Source organism: Schistocerca gregaria, unplaced genomic scaffold (genome assembly GCF_023897955.1).
Source record: "Schistocerca gregaria isolate iqSchGreg1 unplaced genomic scaffold, iqSchGreg1.2 ptg000414l, whole genome shotgun sequence".
Lineage (NCBI taxonomy): Eukaryota > Metazoa > Arthropoda > Insecta > Orthoptera > Acrididae > Schistocerca > Schistocerca gregaria.
The window spans coordinates 1,682,596-1,701,114 of NW_026061847.1; the positions used below are offsets into that span (position 1 = coordinate 1,682,596).

At 42.4% G+C, this 18,519-nt stretch overlaps 1 protein-coding gene across 1 annotated transcript in view; it reads right to left on the reverse strand.

Moving 5' to 3' along the window:
- LOC126311353 (kanadaptin-like) overlaps positions 1–18,519 on the reverse strand; it is a 233,239-nt gene that overhangs the window by 49,548 nt on the left and 165,172 nt on the right. The window contains 1 exon segment of the mRNA XM_049992217.1: positions 7,895–8,104. Within this exon segment, the coding sequence (XP_049848174.1) occupies positions 7,895–8,104 (210 nt within the window).

Sequence of the window (18,519 nt, forward strand, 5' to 3'; positions counted from 1 at the left end):
TAAGGTAAACGGCTCCTGGCTTCCCGTACTGCAGAGAACGACCGTAGCAGGTAGCAAGAGGAGAAACGCACCGGAAATGACCGCGGAAATGACCGCGGAGAAGCCCTCGGACGTTGGCGCGCAAGGTACATATAGTCTGCGGCCGCGAGCCCGGCTCCAGTTCACCTCCGGCAATGGAGGGTGAAGCTTTGACAATGCCAGCCACTCGTGCTGGCGAAACGTCAGCAAAATCATCACACGAACGTCGGCCGAAGAACCCGAGACAGAAGCAAATAAGCAGTTTGTCAACAAGTGGCCACGAAAGTCTTAACAATTTTGTAGTTGGTCACATCCCAATGCCCCCCCACCGCAAAGACTAAAGACAAAATACAAGGCGGAATGGGATGCTTACAAGAAGTAGCTTCACCAACATTTTGTGACATCCTGTGTGTGCAATAAAGTGGTCTATAAGACTCCTTTGTTATCGTGGATACCTAATTGTATGCGTCACTTACTGTTTATGTTAGCTCCTCTGCAAGAACCAGTGTCGCTTTCTTTTGACAATATGTGTGGTTTGCATTCTCCTATTACAACAACCAAATACAGGTGGTTGCTGCATGTGTCGTATTCTATTAACATCAAGCCAATCCAAATGTATCGAACTTGGGCAACTGAGCAGCACGGCACACCCCAGTCGTAAGTATCAGTACATCACGCTAAGTCTCATGAGTCTTATGTGGACACTATGGTCAGAGACACACTTGTTTGTTTGGCTCCAGATAAGCAGGTGCATCAGTGTGCCCTTCGGTTTGAGATGGGGGGGGGGGGGGGGCAAGGTCAGTGATGTGCAAATCTCTTCCACCTGCCCAAAGAGATTGCTGGAAACAATGGACATCATTATTCATATTCTTTCATCATCGTCCACAGGCGAGAACAAAATTTTCATTTACATGCAGGTGGTGGATAAGCCAATGACATACAGGTCAACACGAGAGATATTGTGTCCCTACTCAACTCACAGAAGTACACCCGCCTAGTGTCCCTGCCATTGGCAAGTATCAAGTAGCGGTTGGAAAGCTGTAACAAACAGCAGATTCCTATTCTCAGTAAATTCGCAACTGGCGCAGTCTACAAGTCAGCTGTTCGTTCTGCTACCTACTCCATAATAACTGATGCGAGTAGTGAAATTTTGTTTTGGTTAGATGCTTTTGCCACTTTCTATTTTTCTATTGTGGTTGTGGTGCATATGGCGTTGGGTCAAGTGCCTTATCATGAAATGGATTCCTTGTGCTCTAGAGTTTTCAGACTTGTTTGCCCAGGGTTAAGTCGTCCTAACAATTCACTGCACATGCCCTTACCTTTTTAGGGTGGGGCTAGTGCCAGCAACTTTACACTTCGAGATTAAGACAGAGATGGATTGCTTAACATCATTGAGAGTGATCAGATCGATTTCCTCAAGTGAAAGGGCTGTACCCTTAGTGATTATAAATAATCTGACTGGTCAGCTTTGGCTGTGTATGTCTCTCGAAAGGTCACTGTTACTGCACAGGCAGTAATAGACATTTACCCCCTGCCTCGACTGGAGGAGTTCCTCTCAGATTTGGCTGGGGAGGGTGGTCAATTCTTTCTGAAATTGACTGGACGAAGCCTACTTTCAGATTCCGTCGAACAAGACATCGAAACAGGCGCATGTAGTTAATACACCTCTTGGCCTCTTATCAATATAGACAGCTGATGTTTGTAGTCACTACTGCGCCTGCCATCTTACAAAGTTTTTTAGAACATGCTAGGAGAGTTATTCTTCGTTGCATTAACTATCTTGAAGATATCTCTGTGCCAGGCCACATGCCTCAACTGTAACCTCACTAAGCTGCACTATTTCCAGCCTTCCACCATTTATGTGGATTGTGACATTTCCCGGCAGGGTGTGCTCCCTGTGGAACAACATGTTGCTGCCCTCGCAGCTTCGCTCCATCCGTCCAATCTACAAGAACTTGAGCCATTCCTTGGCATAGTGGCGTACTGTAGTAAGTTTATTCACAAGTGGCTACTACCGTCCACCCCTCGCACCTTTTGCTTTTCAGAAATGCTCCTTTTCTTTCGTCTGCAGCCTGCGAGCACGCTTCTGTGCATCTTAAAGATAGTCTCTGTTCCACACCGCTTTTTGTAACAGTTAAAACTGGCAAGTATCTGGTTTTGTCAGGGACACTGTCCCAGTACAGGATGGGAGCAGTTCTGGCTCGTCGCCATTTGCACCAAAAATACTCGACTCGGTTTAGCAACATTACACTCGGGTGGAAAAAGAAGCACTTGCCTTCATCCATTCCTTAAAAATTTCACTTGTTCTTGTACGGTGCAAAGCTCCATTCGATTACCGACCGTAAGCCCACGGTTTTTACCATTTGCCCACTGACGTCGTTGCCGGACAAAGCCACTAGTTGTCCTCTGCTCTCGTCCCGGTACTATCATGATATACATTTTTGTGCCACCTTGCAAAAAGCGAATGCACATGCTCTGCCCGTCTCCCTGTCGGCTGTGACCTCTCGTAGTGCGACAAGAAGGAATTGCTGTGTTTTCAACTGAGTACGGAGGTGAAGCATATCGTGGACAGTTTCCGTACCACCAATTCCCACAGTGCCTCAGCTGTGGTGACGGATCTGGTGTTACGGCACGCCATACACGTGATGTGACACGGATGGCCCGACCTTCCATCGGGCCGGGCATCAAAGCCACTTCAGCATTTTTACGCGTCGAACCCTCGCCCCTCCCTCTGGAACGGCATTATTCTCCTGCCGGTAGGAGAGTTTCCTCCCTACACCGTGGTGGCGCTCCAGCTGGAGGCCCTGCCCCCCACTCATCACGCCACGCTCACTGGGGAATCCCTCGCACGAGGCTGCCGGTGGGCTACTGCGTGGTGCACACTGCCACGGCCTGCTGCCAGCGTTCGGTCCAGTAGATCGTGCTGTGCACTGGTTTTTTGCCAAAGACGGTCCCTACACAGCCTCGAAAATAGGTCCACGTCGATTTTCCTAGTCCCTTTTACTTTTTTTAAATTATTGGCAACTGATGATCTGTTTCATTTTCCTCATGTCATTTGTTTTCTGCCGGCGACAGCAGACAGAACTGTCGAGGCCCTGTCGAAGGTATTCTCCGGAGAAGGCTCGTCTCGCACCCTGGTTTTAGTTTGTTACACAATATTTTGAGGGCTTTTGTATACACAATAGTGTTCGCCTTTTCACGGCGTGTCGCTTCCACCTGCAGTCAAACGGGGCACAACGTCTCGGCCAAGCGTTTGAGACACAGAATGTGGCCGTCAGTCACGGACACTGCTCAATCTCTCGCTGCTGGGCAGGCACACCCTGGCGGCGGCACTTTTGTCAGTGTTATTGGGAAGGCGTAGAGTATGTGGTGCACAAACAAAATAGCTACCGTATTTACTCGAATCTGAGCCGCACTTTTTTCCAGGTTTTTGTAATGGAAAACACAGCTTATGGCTTCGAATCAAGTGCAAAGTAAGCGGAAGTTCTAAAAAATGTCGGTAGGTGCCGCCACAACTAACTTCTGCCGTCGAATATATGTAGCGCTACACAGGCATTTTTTGGAGGCAAAGAGATAAATACTGGCGCCAAGACCTCTGTGTCAGCAAAAAAATTAAAAACAAAAAAAGGGTGGGAGATGGGCCTTTTTTTCTCCGCCTCAAGTTTTGACCACTGCACTTTCGTACATTATCCGACAAAGTAAATACAAATTCCATATTGTTCATCTTAGAATGTAGCAGCATTGCAATGTACTACGAAAATCCGACTGGTGAGACTGTTTGGGATGTATGTTAACATGGCCAACTCTACGTTCTGAATTTTTTCCTACCTGTGAGAAGAGATGGTTGCTAATAGGAACTTTTATGAACTGTGAATCACATGCAGTATTCTCTTCACCAAAAGAATAATACGAATATAAACATTTTGCCATGTATTGTTTTGTGTTTGGTAACTCATTTAAATCGTGTCTGCCTCATAAACTAAGAAACTAGAGTGAGACAACAGCAAATGCAGAAGAATATACCTGTCATGTTATGTTTATATTCGTATTATTCTTATGCCTAATAGTGTCACAGTCAGAAATGAAGCACGGCAATTGACTAGATTTTTAAATCTAAGATGGCTCTAATCTCTGTGCACAATGTTATGTACTAAAGAGGCGTCTGCAAAGATTTTCAAATGGAGAAAAATTTTCGCTAAACTCTCGTTCAGATTTTCTATCATATGCAGTATATTATTTGGTTCTTGTTAATCATTATCAAAGAAAGCAGCAATGTAAGTAACAACAAATAGCAGTCTCTTGCCATTGTTTCGCTAATGAGACTATTTCCTTTTTTTAACTGTAAGCGGCGGTAGCGCGCACAAAAGCAAGATTGCCGCGAGCTGTGACAGGCTGTAAACACTCATTATCAGAATGTGACAAACAGTGCATGACACAGCTTAGAGTGATATACACACCTATAACAAAGAGAACGGTGCTTATCAGATCGAAGAAAAATAAGCAATCAATTCAAACAAGAAGAAGCACGTGAAAAAGGAAGAGCACCTCATGCATAGCAATGGCTACCCGGTAAAGCTTAAATGCTAAGCTTACGACTTGAACCAAACTACTGTAGCTGTATCGTCATTCATTCGACCTAAATTGTGTCTCATATTACAATGGACCAACTTTATTTCAATTTGGAGGTGCACCCTAAAACTTTTCTCTCTCCTTGAATTTCGAGTCTCAAATTTCAGGTGCGGCTTAGATTTGGGAATTTTTTTTTTCCTTGATTTCGAGTCTCATTTTTCAGGTGCGGCTAGTCTCATTTTTCAGGTGCGGCTTAGATTCGAGTAAATACGGTAATTCACTGGATAAAATTAAAACCATATGGTCAGTTGTGAAGGAACTTTCTGTTAAGAAGCACAAGGTCTACAATATCAAGTCAGTTCGTAGCACAAATATTTCTGTTACTAATAAGTCAGATATGTGTACAGTATTTAACAATCACTTTTTAAGCATTGCTGGTGAAATAAATATAAACTTAGTTTCTACAGGGAATCATATAACGCCCTTGGGAAATGCCTTTCCGAGATTGATGTCTGAAATACTCCTCTATGATATTGACATGGAGGAGATTGAGTCAATAATTAAATAACTGAAGACTAAGGACTCTCATAGATATGATGGAGTGCCTGGCAGAATATTACAGTACTGTGCTGCACATGTTAGCCCTGTATTTAGCCATATTTGCAATTTTTCCTTTCGGTATGGTCAGTTTCCTGAATGATTAAAGTACTCAGTAGAAAAGCTGCTCTATAAAAGGGGAGAAAGGGATAATGTAGATAATTTTAGACCTATTTCTATGCCATCAGTGTTTGCTTAAGTTATTGAGAATGCTGTGTATGTAAGGATAATTGATCCTTTTACATCACACGACTTGCTATCAAATGTACAGTTCGGCTTTAGAAGATGTTTAACAACTGAAAATGCTATATTCTCTTTATATGTGTGGTAATGGATGGGTCAAACAAAAGGTTTCAAACACTAGGCATCTTTTTTTTTTATTTTACTAAGGCATTTGACTGTGTTGATCACAAAATATTGCTCCAGAAGTTGGACTATTATGGAACACGGGGAGTAGCTCACAACTGATTCGCCTCTTGCCTTACCAACAAATAGCAATATGTCATTATCCACAGTGCTGAGAATGGCTATGATGTGGAGCCTGAGTGGAAGCATTGTCAAATGGGAGGTGCGCCAGGAATCATTGCTGGGACCACTCTTGTTCCATATTTATATAAATGATATGCCCTCTAGTATTATAGGTGATTCTAAAATATTTCTAGCTGCTGATGACACTAGCTTGGTAGTAAAGGACATTCTGTGCAACACTGGCACTGTTTCAAATAGTGCAGTTCATGACACAAGTTCATGGCTTGTAAAAAATAAACTAACGCTAAGTCACAGTAAGACTCAATTTTTACAGTCTCTAAGACACAATTTAAAAAAACATGTATTAATTTCACAGAATGGGCATATGATTAGTGAAACTGAACAGTTCAAATTTCTACGTGTTCAGATAGACAGTAAATTGTCGTGGAAAATCCATGTTCAGGATCTCATTCAGAGACTTAATGATACCATATTTACTATTCAAACGGTATCTGAAGTAAGTGATAGTTGGACACAAACTTTGCTTATTTTCAGTTGCTTGTGACCTGTGGTTTTGTACTTTGGGATAATTTTTCCCATTCTCAAAGGATATTTTTGGCTCAGAAACAGGTGGTTTGTGCAATACCTGGTGCAAGTTTATGAACCTCTTGTCGAGCACTGTTCATTAGTCTGGGTATTCTGACATTGGCTTCACAATATATATATTCCTTACTGCCACTTCTTGTTAACAATATTAGCTTATTCCCAGGAATAAGCAGCTTTCACTCACGTAATACCCGGCAGACTTCCTTAACTTTTGTGCAGAAAGGTGTGCAGTATATTGCTGCATCCATTTTCAATAAGCTACCACAAGAATTAAAAAATCTTAGCAGTAATCCACGCACTTTCAAATCGAAACTGAAGAGTTTCCTCACAGGTTGCTCTTTCTACTCTGTCGAGCAGTTCCTTGAAAAATTAAGCTGATTCCTGTGTTATATTGTTGACTGTGTTTACATAAACTTGTGGCTCGTATTTTTTTGAGTTTCTAAACATTTTATTGTATTTCTTATTACTTTTAAGTTCTAATTTCACATACTGATAAGTTCCATGACCTCTCAGATTTGCTCCAATGGAACTAGATGTGTAAAATAAATATACAAATAAGTAAACCCAGCATATCAGTCTGGGCCAGCGTGTTGGGATGGCACTGTCAATGGATTCTGTCAGAAGTCCACAGCCAATGCAGCCTTCACAGTTCGCACACGAGATCGATTCGAGGTACGTTACCAGAACCGGCTGCTTCTGGGATGGACACGGGGGATCTCTCTTTGGGCTGTGGGCCCAACTCTTCGTCATACATCTGCCCTGGCCACTCCGGGAACAAGTGGGCCCAATTGTGCCTATTTACCCCAGCAGTTAGGGCTCTGTCAGAAATGACTGTATGTTCACCCCCAGTAGTTGGCATCAGTACCAACGCCTTCCCCTAAGCCGAGTCGGAGACTCCCCTCTCCAGTTTGCCACTGTCGGTGCCCGCACTGGTGCTCCTCACCACAGACTCTCGACATCCACACAGTTCTGCAAGCCCTGTGCAGGTCCTGCCCACCGGTCACCTCGGTGCCCCTCCAGTCACAGCATCACGGACCGTGACACGCACGCACGCAAGGAGGATTGTAATAACCTGCCCGTTACTACACCTGTCACCCGCAGCAGACGTATGTCGGGCTCCTACAGCAGGAGAAGTGGGCGCAGACGTTTAAACGGCACAATCGACAACCTGAGGCAGCTGTCAGGGGCAGCCATTCTCACGTGGCAATACACTGGCAACGCCTGGTGTGGAAAGTACCTTTACGAGGGCACGCATGTGCCTCCGATCCCTCAGTTGTTAAATGTGTTCGAGTTGTGTAAACTACTTTCACTGTATACTCGTCAGTGTCCCTAGTAGGCTGGCTGTTGTGTCTTTACCTCTGCTGGAAGAAGGTTTGAGAATACCAGAGCATTAAGGAATAACAGACTGAGAGCATACGAGGTAGTGTGCTTCTCTGTCTACCCACAGATACACAAGTGAACAAAGTATTCCACTTACACATTAACACACAAACAAATACAATATACTGAGCTTCCAAAAGATCCATGAAAATCAAATGTGATCTTTCAAATAGAATTAAACAGAACATTGTGCTACAATACTAATAAGCATAAAGAAAATAACTATGAAGTGTGAAAATGTACTCCAGGAACATACTTTCAAATTGGACACAGCTTTTTTATCAACAATACCAGATGACAACTGTGTCATGTATGCATCCAGAGCATCTTCATTATCATCATCATCATCATCATCATCATCATCATCCACGGAATCACCACTATTACGAGAAAGTTTCTGCGCTGCTATGATGTACTGTTTTTCCATTTCTTTTATCTGTTGCTGAACTTCATTGTACTTCTTGAGCTGAAAAACAAGAACATACAATGAAATCATCACAGTTGTAAGTGAGATCTTGTTGCTAAATGTATCTCGAAGTGTAACATTGTGGCAGTATTGAGACCATATTACAAGCTGAATTATGGCTGAACAACATAATTTCAACACAAACAAATTGTCTGCAGTTTTTATTTTGGCATCTCATGCTATTCAAAATGTGTAAAGTAAAAACACCAACAAACCTAAAACAAATACAGTAGAACAATGTGATCCTTCCACCGTCACAATTAGGATTACAATATGTCGAAGAAATTTTTAATTCTAGTCGTATTATGTAGTAGGTGCCACACTCTTAACCATCAACTACTTTCAAATAGTCCACAGCTCGAGGTCAGCATTGCTGCCTTTATTATCTGGGGTCAGAGGGTTCGATTCCTGACCAGGTCAGAGATTATCTTCACACAGAAACTGGGTGTCTTGTGTTGTACTCATCATTGACATATAAGTTGCCAAAGTGGCATCAAAGAAAAAGACTATCACTAGGCAGCTAAACTATCCCAGCTGTAGTCTCCTGGCCAATAATGCCACAAGATGATTCAGTTTTTACTTTATAACCACACATTAAGACAAAAAATTTCAAATTCTGCCAGTACTTCACAACTACAATATTGTATTTCATAACTAAAAATTTCACAACTATAACACAACAAAAATTTAGTAACTCCTAATCACTTCTGTATTGTCATGCATCTGGTCTGTGGATATCTATGGAGATACAATGTTTGAATTATGGTTTTCACAGGGATGTGACATCGATAATACAGGCTATTTCAAAATGAATATAGGGGTTTTAAGGCTTTGCAGCACTTATGATATTCATTTGATGTATTATTTACAACTGTATGTTGAATGTAACAATGCTACAATGTACTCATTTTGAAACATATTGCACACTTGGGTTTACACAAACGTACGATACTGGTAAATCAAAAACATGTGGAAAATGATGTTTTACGTCAAGTTCACAACTTACATAATTAATTTATCCACCAAAAGTGAAACTGATGTGGACATAGCGCAACAACAAACCATTTTTCTTTTACTGTGATTGGCAGCAGCACTGAGAAGTAACAAACATACTTTCAAACTATTATTGTCTCAATTAACAACAAAAATATTGTCACAGAGTGATTGAATGTGGGTCATTTCATGTCACAGTACTATAACGCCACACAGAATGTACTACAATTTTCAAGAATGTTACTTTATATTTGAGAAGATTCTAGAAAGTTCCAGAACGTTAGAGAATTTTTCAGAAGGTCCAAGAATGTTCCATAACAGTGGCATGAATAGAATACAGCCTAGCTCAACAATGTATGGTCCAGAACGTCCCAGCCACAGCAAAAATTTTAATTTGTTTCTTCTGCTTTGATAATTATCATTAATAAGTGGAGTTTATGCGAACATTGTTCGAAATTATGCAAATTCAAATTGGTTATTTGAAAGAGCTATTTTAGCAGCAAGAAATGTAGTAGTTTATAACACAATTAACCTTTCAGGGATACCACATGGCGGTAAGCATGAGAGGGTTGCTATCTGAGTCCACAAACTAAGAGAGAGAGTCGAGTAGGAATTAATTCAGTTAGATGACAGATTCGGAACCCCTAGTACTGAACATCCCGCTGGAGTCCTCATAATCGCAATGTCAATAACAAAATTTCTGAGAAAAAGAAAGTTCATAATAATGATTTCTATGATAGGGGTACTGGAATCTGGAAACATATTTCTATTGATGTCATTCTGAGAGAAGGTGATAATTTATCCATAAAGGTGGTAACCATTAAAAATTACTAAAGTTTTAAACAAATACTAACCAAGATATAAAGGGGCTGGCCAGTACTTACCTCAGCTCAGTACAGCCGATAGATAAACAAAACAGAACAGAAAATTTTTATCCTAGCTTTCAGAACTTTGTTCCTTCCTCAGGGAGGAGAGAGGAGAAGACTGAAGAGTAAATGGGAGTGAGATTGGTTAATGTAGGTTCAGTCCAGGGCGATGGCAGGATGAAAGGATGTGTTGGAGTGCAAGTTCCTATCTCCGCAGTTCAGAGGGACTGGTGTTGGGTGGGCATGAGATGTCCAATACCCAGTAGCGGAGCATGCCCTCCAGCATAATTCTAGGGACCTAGGAACCTGCTACACCATATGTGCCATTGGGCTTCTCGCACCCAACACCAGTCCCTCTGAACTGCGGAGATGGGAACTTGCACTCCAACACATCCTTTCATCCCGCCATCCCCCTGGACTGAACCTACATTAAACAACCTCACTCCCATTTACTCTTCAGTCTTCTCTTCTTTCCCTTTCCTCTTTAGCCATTCACACATCTTTTCATCCTACATAGTTGTGTTTATCTTTATACTATATCCTCTTTACTTCTGTATGCATCCTCTTTGGTTTGAAGCTGGCACAGTACCTACAGTAGAATATCTTTGGCTTCCCTCTGACAACCATGCCTCTATCCTTGCTACCCTCCCTGTTTTCCTTTCCCTGTTTCTTCATAACCTGGGTTGTGAGTAACTAAATCCACTTTCCCTTCGTCCCTTTCTTTCCCCTCTCTCCTCCCTGATGAAGCAACATTTAGTCCGAAAGCTAGGAACGTAAATTTTCGGTTGTTTTTTGTGTATCTATCGGCTGTACTGAACTGAGGTAAGTACTGGCCAGCCCCTCTATCTCTTTGTTAGTATTTGTTTCACATCTTTAAATGAGATTTTCCATTAATTAATTATAAAGTTTTAAACAATCATTCTTCTTCCTCAGGAGCAATGCCTTTCCGGCTGGTTGGAACTGATCCTTAACAGGAAAACTCTGTCAGCTCTTATGTCTCAGAAGGGAGGCTTTTGTCCCTGCCTTCCCACAAATGCATTTTGAGTCAGAAGTTTAAAGCCAGGCAACATCCTAGGCATTCAATCTGGGCTTCAAGATGGACCAGCCGCTGCAGCAACATCACCGTTGTGCACTTTTCTTTCGCAGGCATTTCTCCCTTTCAGCTCAAGTAGCAGTTTATCTGTTCATCATCTCAAACAGAATGCAGGAATGTCACTTACAAATGCATGCTATTTTGTTTGGTCAGTGAGTGCAAGTATCTCGTGCTGGGAATGGAAACAGATGGCATCAGCTGTGTGGCGAGATTCACCAGAATCTCCCACTTTTTCACTTCTCTCCAGCTCGATTGAAGTTCTGTGTACATAGTTATCGTTTATTTACATGTGCTCTGTGTCATTTTATTACTGTCTAACATCAAAGATGACCACCCACAGCTAAATACTGTGTTTTGCTTAATTCTAATACTGGATAGTTAATCAACTGAAAATGCTGGCAACCTGCCAATATTTACTGCACCTATAAACTGGGGCAAGCTCCTTCCAATTTTGCTGCCTGGAACTGCAAGAGCTGTCAAAGAGAGGGGGGTGAGGGTATCCACATGCTGATGATATTAATTTAAAAATTCAAAGCAGGACTCTTGCCAAGGAAGGAATATGTAAGTCAATTGATTCAAAGGTTGCTGCAAATGAAAATGTTAATTTTCCAAACAAATTTTTGAATTTGGTGCAAGTACGAGGAATGTGATTATCTCAGTGTCACATGAAGCGATGGAAGTGCCAAACTGGAAGTTTTAATCACAACAGCTAAAGGATCCAGCTTTTTCCATCAAGTACAAAACCTGATCTGGGACAAAAATGCTAAACAGACTGTGTATAAATCTATCTCCTGCCAATTGTGACATACAGACTGGAGACCTGTATCATAAATAAGACAGAAGATAGTCAGATACAGACATGTGAAATGAAGTTCCTCTGGTCAGCTGTACAGAAAACCAGGGGGGAGAGAGAGAGGGAGGGAGAGAGAGAGAGAGAGAGAGAGAGAGAGAGAGAGAGAGAGAGAGAGAGAGAGAGAGAGAGAGAAATTAATATTTAAGGAGATCTGCACATAACCTTGACCACAGAGGAAAGCATGAGTGCTGCAAGTCAAGTGTAGTGAATGCATATGACTTGAGCTTCAAGTTAGTATTTGGAGATGGAGGTACCAAGGAAAAGACCAATTTGGCAGCCTTGGGAGAGATGGATAGACCAGGTTAATGAACATCTTGAGGGGAGAGGAGCAATGTGTGATGCATTGGAGAGAGAAAACTATACCAGGGCAGAAATCAATGGAGGGCAATCATTCACAAAGTCGCTGGAACAAAATTATGGTGGCAATTATGATAATGATTATGATGATGCATGAGGAATGCCTTTAGATGGTTTAAGATTAAAATAGTATCACCAGTTATTTTGTTGAGAAATTTAGCTGCGCCACAATTATGTAATAGAACAAGAATGACTGTGAAACAATTACCAAACAGTATAATGAAGCAAAATTAATGACAGAAAAAGATAAAGGAAAAACAGAATTAATGCTGATGATGTTGCTGCTATTCATTTTAGCAACAGGTACCGCTTTCTTTCTACTCCGCTGATGAAAGATGGTCACACAGAAACTTTAATCTCCCCAGCTCAGTACAGCCGATAGATACACAAAACAGAACAGAAAATTTTTATCCTAGCTTTCAGAACTTTGTTCCTTTGTCAGGGTGGAGAGAGGGGGAAAAAGGGGAAGAAGGGAAAGTGGATTCAGTTACTCACAACCCAGGTTATGAAGCAACTGCGGAAAGATAAACAGGGAGGGTAGCAAAGATGGATGCATGGGTGTCAGAGGGAAGCCGAAGATATTCTACAGTAAGTACTGTGCCAGCTTCAAACCAAAGAGGATGCATACAGAAGTAAAGAGGTATATAGTATAAAGATAAACACAACTATGTAGGATGAAGAGATGCATGAATGGCTTAAGAGGAAAGGGAAAGAGGAGAAGACTGAAGAGTAAATGGGAGTGAGATTGGTTAATGTAAGTTCAGTCCAGGGAGATGGCGGGATGAAAGGATGTGTTGGAGGGCAAGTTCCCATCTCCGCAGTTCCGATGGACTGGTGTTGGGTGGGAGAAGCCCAATGGCACATATGGTGTAGCAGGTTCCTAGGTCCCTAGAATTATGCAGGAGGGCATGCTCTGCTACTGGGTATTGGACATCTCCTAGGCGGACAGTTTGTCTGTGCCCGTTCATGCGCTCAGCCAGTTTAGTTGTCATCATACCAATGTAAAAGACTGCAGTGCAGGCATGTCAGCTGATAAATGACATGTGTTGTTTTACCTGTGGCCCTGCCTTGAACTGTGTATGTTTTACCAGTAGTGGGGCTGGAGTAGGTGGTTGTGGGGGGATGCATGGGGCAGGTTTTGCAACGGGGTCGGTTACAGGGGTAGGAACCGCTGGGTAGAGAAGGTGGTCTGGGAATATTGTAGGGTTTAACAAGGATGTTACAGAGGTTAGGGGGGCAACGAAAGGCAACTCTGGGTGGTGTGGGGAGAATATTGTCAAGGGATGATCTCATTTCAGGACTTGACTTGAGAAAGTCATATCCCTGGCAGAGTAATTTGTTGATGTATTTGAGGCCAGGATAATACTGGGTGACAAGGTGGATGCTTCTGTGTGGCCTGGGTGTAGGAACATTGTTGTTGGACGGGGAGAAATGTATTGCTCAGGAGATCTGTTTGTGGACAAGGTTCGCAGGATAGTTGCGGGAGAGTGTAATTGTTGAGAGATTCGTCACTGGAGCAGATACATTTGCCATGAATACCTAGGGAACGGAGTGTTAGATGTGGAATGGATGGCAGCTTGGCAGCTATCAAAGTGAAGGTACTGTTGTTTGTTTGTGGGTTTGATGTGGACAGAGGTGTGGATGTGAGCTTCAACAAGATGAAGGTCAACATCCACGAAGATGGCTTGGGTTTTGAAGGACAAGATGAAATTCAGATTCGAAAAGGGGTTGAGGTTATGGAGGAAATTAAGGAGTGTTTTTTCACCATGAGTCCAGATCACAAAGATGTCATCTCTAAACCTATACCAGGCCAGGGGAAGCAGCTGTTGGGTCTTCAGGAAAGCCTCCTCCATGCGGCCCATGAAGAGGTTGGCATAGGACGAAGCCATCCTGGCTCCCATGGCCGTTCCCCTGATTTTCTTGTAAGTCTGGCCTTCAAAAGTGAAGTAATTATGGGGGAGGATCAAGTTGAGTGTGATAAGGAACTTCCTAAATAATTCTGAGAGGAAAAGTGAACTAGAAGTGCAGTCTGAGACTGCAGACATAAGTGAAAGTTGCATTTGTGCGCGCACGTGTGTGTGTGTGTGTGTGTGTGTGTGTGTATTGCTGACAGAGGCCTTAATGGCCGAAAGCTATAATTGTGTGAATCTTTTTGTTGTGCCTTTTGTGACTCAGCATGTTACCAATGTGGTGAGTAGCAACTTTCCTTTTCTAATATTGCTACATTCCAATCTTGGACATCCCATTGTTTGATTTAATCATTAAAATATTGTTTTATTAATTTTATCCTTTTCTCACAGCCCTTTACATGTAGCTTAGTCTTTTTGTTGTGCCTGCCTGAGACATAATCTTTCCTCTGCACGGTGAGTAAACCCAACCACCACCGATACCTGTAACTGTCCTTGGTTCCCCTGTTGGGTACTGTAGTGATTTTGCAGTGGTAGTAGTTGTGGTTGTGCAGATACGAGTACTTCAAGGGATCATTACCATACTGTGGTGATCACCAGGACAGATGTCTTTTCCCATCAATGTAGAGTTCAAGGGGAAAAATTTATGAGGAGAAGGTGTTGGCGTTCTGGAGAATGTGGACAGGGTGTTCTCACCTTCAATCCAGCTCATGAAGATGTCATCAATGAATCTGAACCGGGTGAGGGGTTTGGTATTCTGGGTGGTTAGGAAGGATTCCTCTACATGACACTAGAATAGGTTGGTATAGGATGGTGACATGTGGATGTCCATTGCAATACCATGGATTTATTTGTAGGTGGTGCCTTCAGTTGTGAAGTAATTTTGAGTGAGGATATAGTTGGTCACAGTGGCCAGGAAGGAAGTTGTAGGTTTCGAATTCATCAGGCATTGGTGTAGGTAGTATTCCACAGTGGCCAGGGCACGGGCTTTAGAAATGTTAATGTAAAGAGAGGTGGCATCAAAAGTAATGGGCATGGCACTGTGTAGTATGGGAATAGGAACTGTGGTGAGTCAGTGGAGGAAATGGTTGGTGTCTTTTACACTGGAGGTCAGGTTGTGTGTTATTGGAAGGGTGTGGGTGTATGAGAGCAGGGATTCTCTAAGTTGGGAAAGATTAACTGGCTAGAATGAGGCATCCATGATGGTTGGGTTTATGGACTTTAGGAAGCATGTAGTAGGTAGGAGTGTGGAGAATGGTAGGGACGAGGAGAGGGGTACTCAGGGGATAGGTTTTAGATTGGTCTAAAGATTTGAGGAGAGATGGAAATCTTGCAGGATTTCTGGAATGGGGTCATTGTGGCAGGGTTTGTAGGTGGATGAATCTGACAGCTGGCAGTCACCTTTAGTCAGGTACACCCTGCAGTTCAATACCACAGTGAGGGTGCCTTCATCAGCAGGTAGTATTATAAGGTCAGGATCAGTTTTTAGGTGTACAATTGTGGTTCTTTCTGTGAATGTAAGGTTAGCCAGCATGACGATGGATTTAGAGAATGATGGTGAGACAAGGTTTGAGACTAAGAAATTCTGGAATGTTAACAGAGGGTGATATGGGGACTGTGGAGGTGGATAACAGTTGGATGGAGAAGTGAACAGAGTGTGTCAAGTATGCTTCAACATTGGTTTTGGGTTGAGTCCGATTGGTAGCAAAGAAGTGTATCCACTGTAGGGATTGGGTGAAGGAGAGTAGTGTTTAGCAAGGGCATCATGATTGAATCTGGGAGTAGAGCAAAAACTGAAGTCTTTGGAAAGGACTCAGTGGGACCAAGGCTTGTGGAGGAAAGATTCATGTCAATATTTTGGGTCTATTTAGATTCTGCATTCTGTGTAGTGGCGGGAGGGAGTTTTGGAGGGTAGGGTATACGTAGTGGGTCCGCGAGGCAGGGACTGTCAGGAATGAGGGGATGTGGAGGAGGTTTGGAGGCTGTTGTAGACATTGTGGATAGTGGTATTCCAAGGCTAGATTAGCTGAACAGGTTGGGTCATTTTATGAGGTGGACCAAGATACCAAATTCCAGTCCGAGTTGCCAGAGATGGCAGTCATGAGTACGTGAGCTGTGCACACTTGTATGAGTAAATGTGTGTGTGTGTGTGTGTGTGTGTGTGTGTGTGTGTGTGTGTGTGTGTGAAGTTCCTTTTTCTGAAGAAGGCTTTGGTCAAAAGCTAAATGTGTAAGAGTGTTTTTGTTGTGCCTGTCTGCAACTCAGTGCATCATTTTTACAGCGAGTACCAATCTCTCCTTTTCCTTATATTGGTGATATTCCAACCTGGAGTTTCCACTAATAATAAATGCAAACCAATAACAGGAGTAGTCAAAAGCCAAACTGACCACTGAAGCAAGAAATGAAACAACTTTTGATGAAGGTTTCTCGGGTCTCCAGCTAGATGGCAGCGTCGATGAATTCGCCAGAAGACGGGTAGTACGACACTTCCCGAAACGCCGTGAGATATCAATGCTACCACCCGGCTGGAGACCCGAGAAACCTTCATAGACAGTTTACACTGGGAAAGCCTACAGTCACTGAAACAACTTTTATTATATTCTTGTCAGGTCTGCAGCTAAACCACACAGTCACATTAAAAGAATATTTCACTGACAGTCTGGCTTCCATGTTCAGGTGAGAATGACATACGCTAAATCTCCCCACAACTGATTCCTGCTATGAACAGCAGCCCTTTTATACAGCACAGAAAAGTTCTTTTTTTATTCTAACAAAGAGATAGAGGGGCTGGCCAGTAGTTACCTCAGCTCAGTACAGCCGATAGAAACACAAAAAACAACCGAAAATTTAAGTTCCTAGCTTTCGGAATAAATATTCCTTCGTCAGGGAGGAGAGAGGGGAAAGAACGGGAAGAAGGGAAAGTGGATTTAGTTACTCACAACCCAAGTTATGAAGCAACAGGGAAAGGAAAACAGGGAGGGTAGCAAGGATGGAGGCATGGTTGTCAGAGGGAAGCCAAAGATATTCTACTGTAGGTACTATGCCAGCTTCAAACAAAGAGGTGTATAGTATAAAGATGTAGGATGAAAAGATGCATGAATGGCTAAAGAGGAAAGGGAAAGAGGAGAAGACTGAAAAGTAAATGGGAGTGAGGTTGTTTAACGTAGATTCAGTCCAGGGAGATGAATTTTTTAATTCTGTTGAATAAATGAATGATGGTTGTTTTATGCTTTGTATTTTATGAAAAAAATTACAAATACATCTACCAGTCACAAAATTAGTTGACTAATAAATAATTTATTTAGTAGCATGTTTTGAGGTGATGGATCATGATCAGGCTATAGTGGCAATACAAAAACATTTAACATAAAAGTACACAGGTATTAAAGTTTGCCTACATGACTGCTGTGGTCATCCAATGCAGAGAGAGAGAGAGAGAGAGAGAGAGAGAGAGAGAGAGAGAGAGAGAGGGGGGGGGGGGGGGGGGGAGATAACCTAGTAAGAGAGAATGTCAGTTTGTATATCTGTCTGGTTTTACAATATACAAAGTGACATCACCTCTTACTAGGTTACCCTTCCGTTCTTCACTCTTCTTGCGATGTGCTGCCACGCTACAAGAACAAGGTGAGTGAGTGTTTTATAAAAAGTTCCATGTGAACGGCACACAAATATACAACGTGGCACTGCCTTCTACTAGGTTATCCTTCTCTGTCTCCACAGGATAAGCACAGCAGTCATGTAAAGAAACTTTAATATCTGTGTACATTTATGTTATATGTTTTTGTAATGCCAGAATAGCCTTATGACGTATCACCTGGAAACATCTTGCCAGATAAATAATTCAGTAGTCAACAAATATTGTGACTAGTAGCGGTATTTGAAAAGCTTTTCACATTTTTAAAACAGTTTTGTTACATCTTGTATGTATTACAGGACGCTTGAGAATGACTACACAGGCAAAGCTCTGTAGTACTGAATGGTATGATGTAAAAGGACAGTTTGATCCTCATGATAATAGCCAGTGTGGCAAAACGTTATCATTCAAGAAATTTTCACTTTGCAGTGGTGTGTGCACTGGTTTGAAATGTCCTAGTGTATCAATCTGTGTGCTAGACCTGGATTCGAACCTAGGACTTTCGCCTTTTGCAGGCAAGTGCTCTACAGAGACAGCTATCCAAGAACGGCTCACGATTGTGTAGTGAAGATTCATTTGGGCAGTGTGTAGGATTACTAAGCAAAATCATGATGAACTTATCAACACCAAAATAAATTGAAGAACTCTGTTAAGAAAGAACAAATAATTCTACACAGACAACAAACACAGTATTTCCAGTCTGTCAATTTCA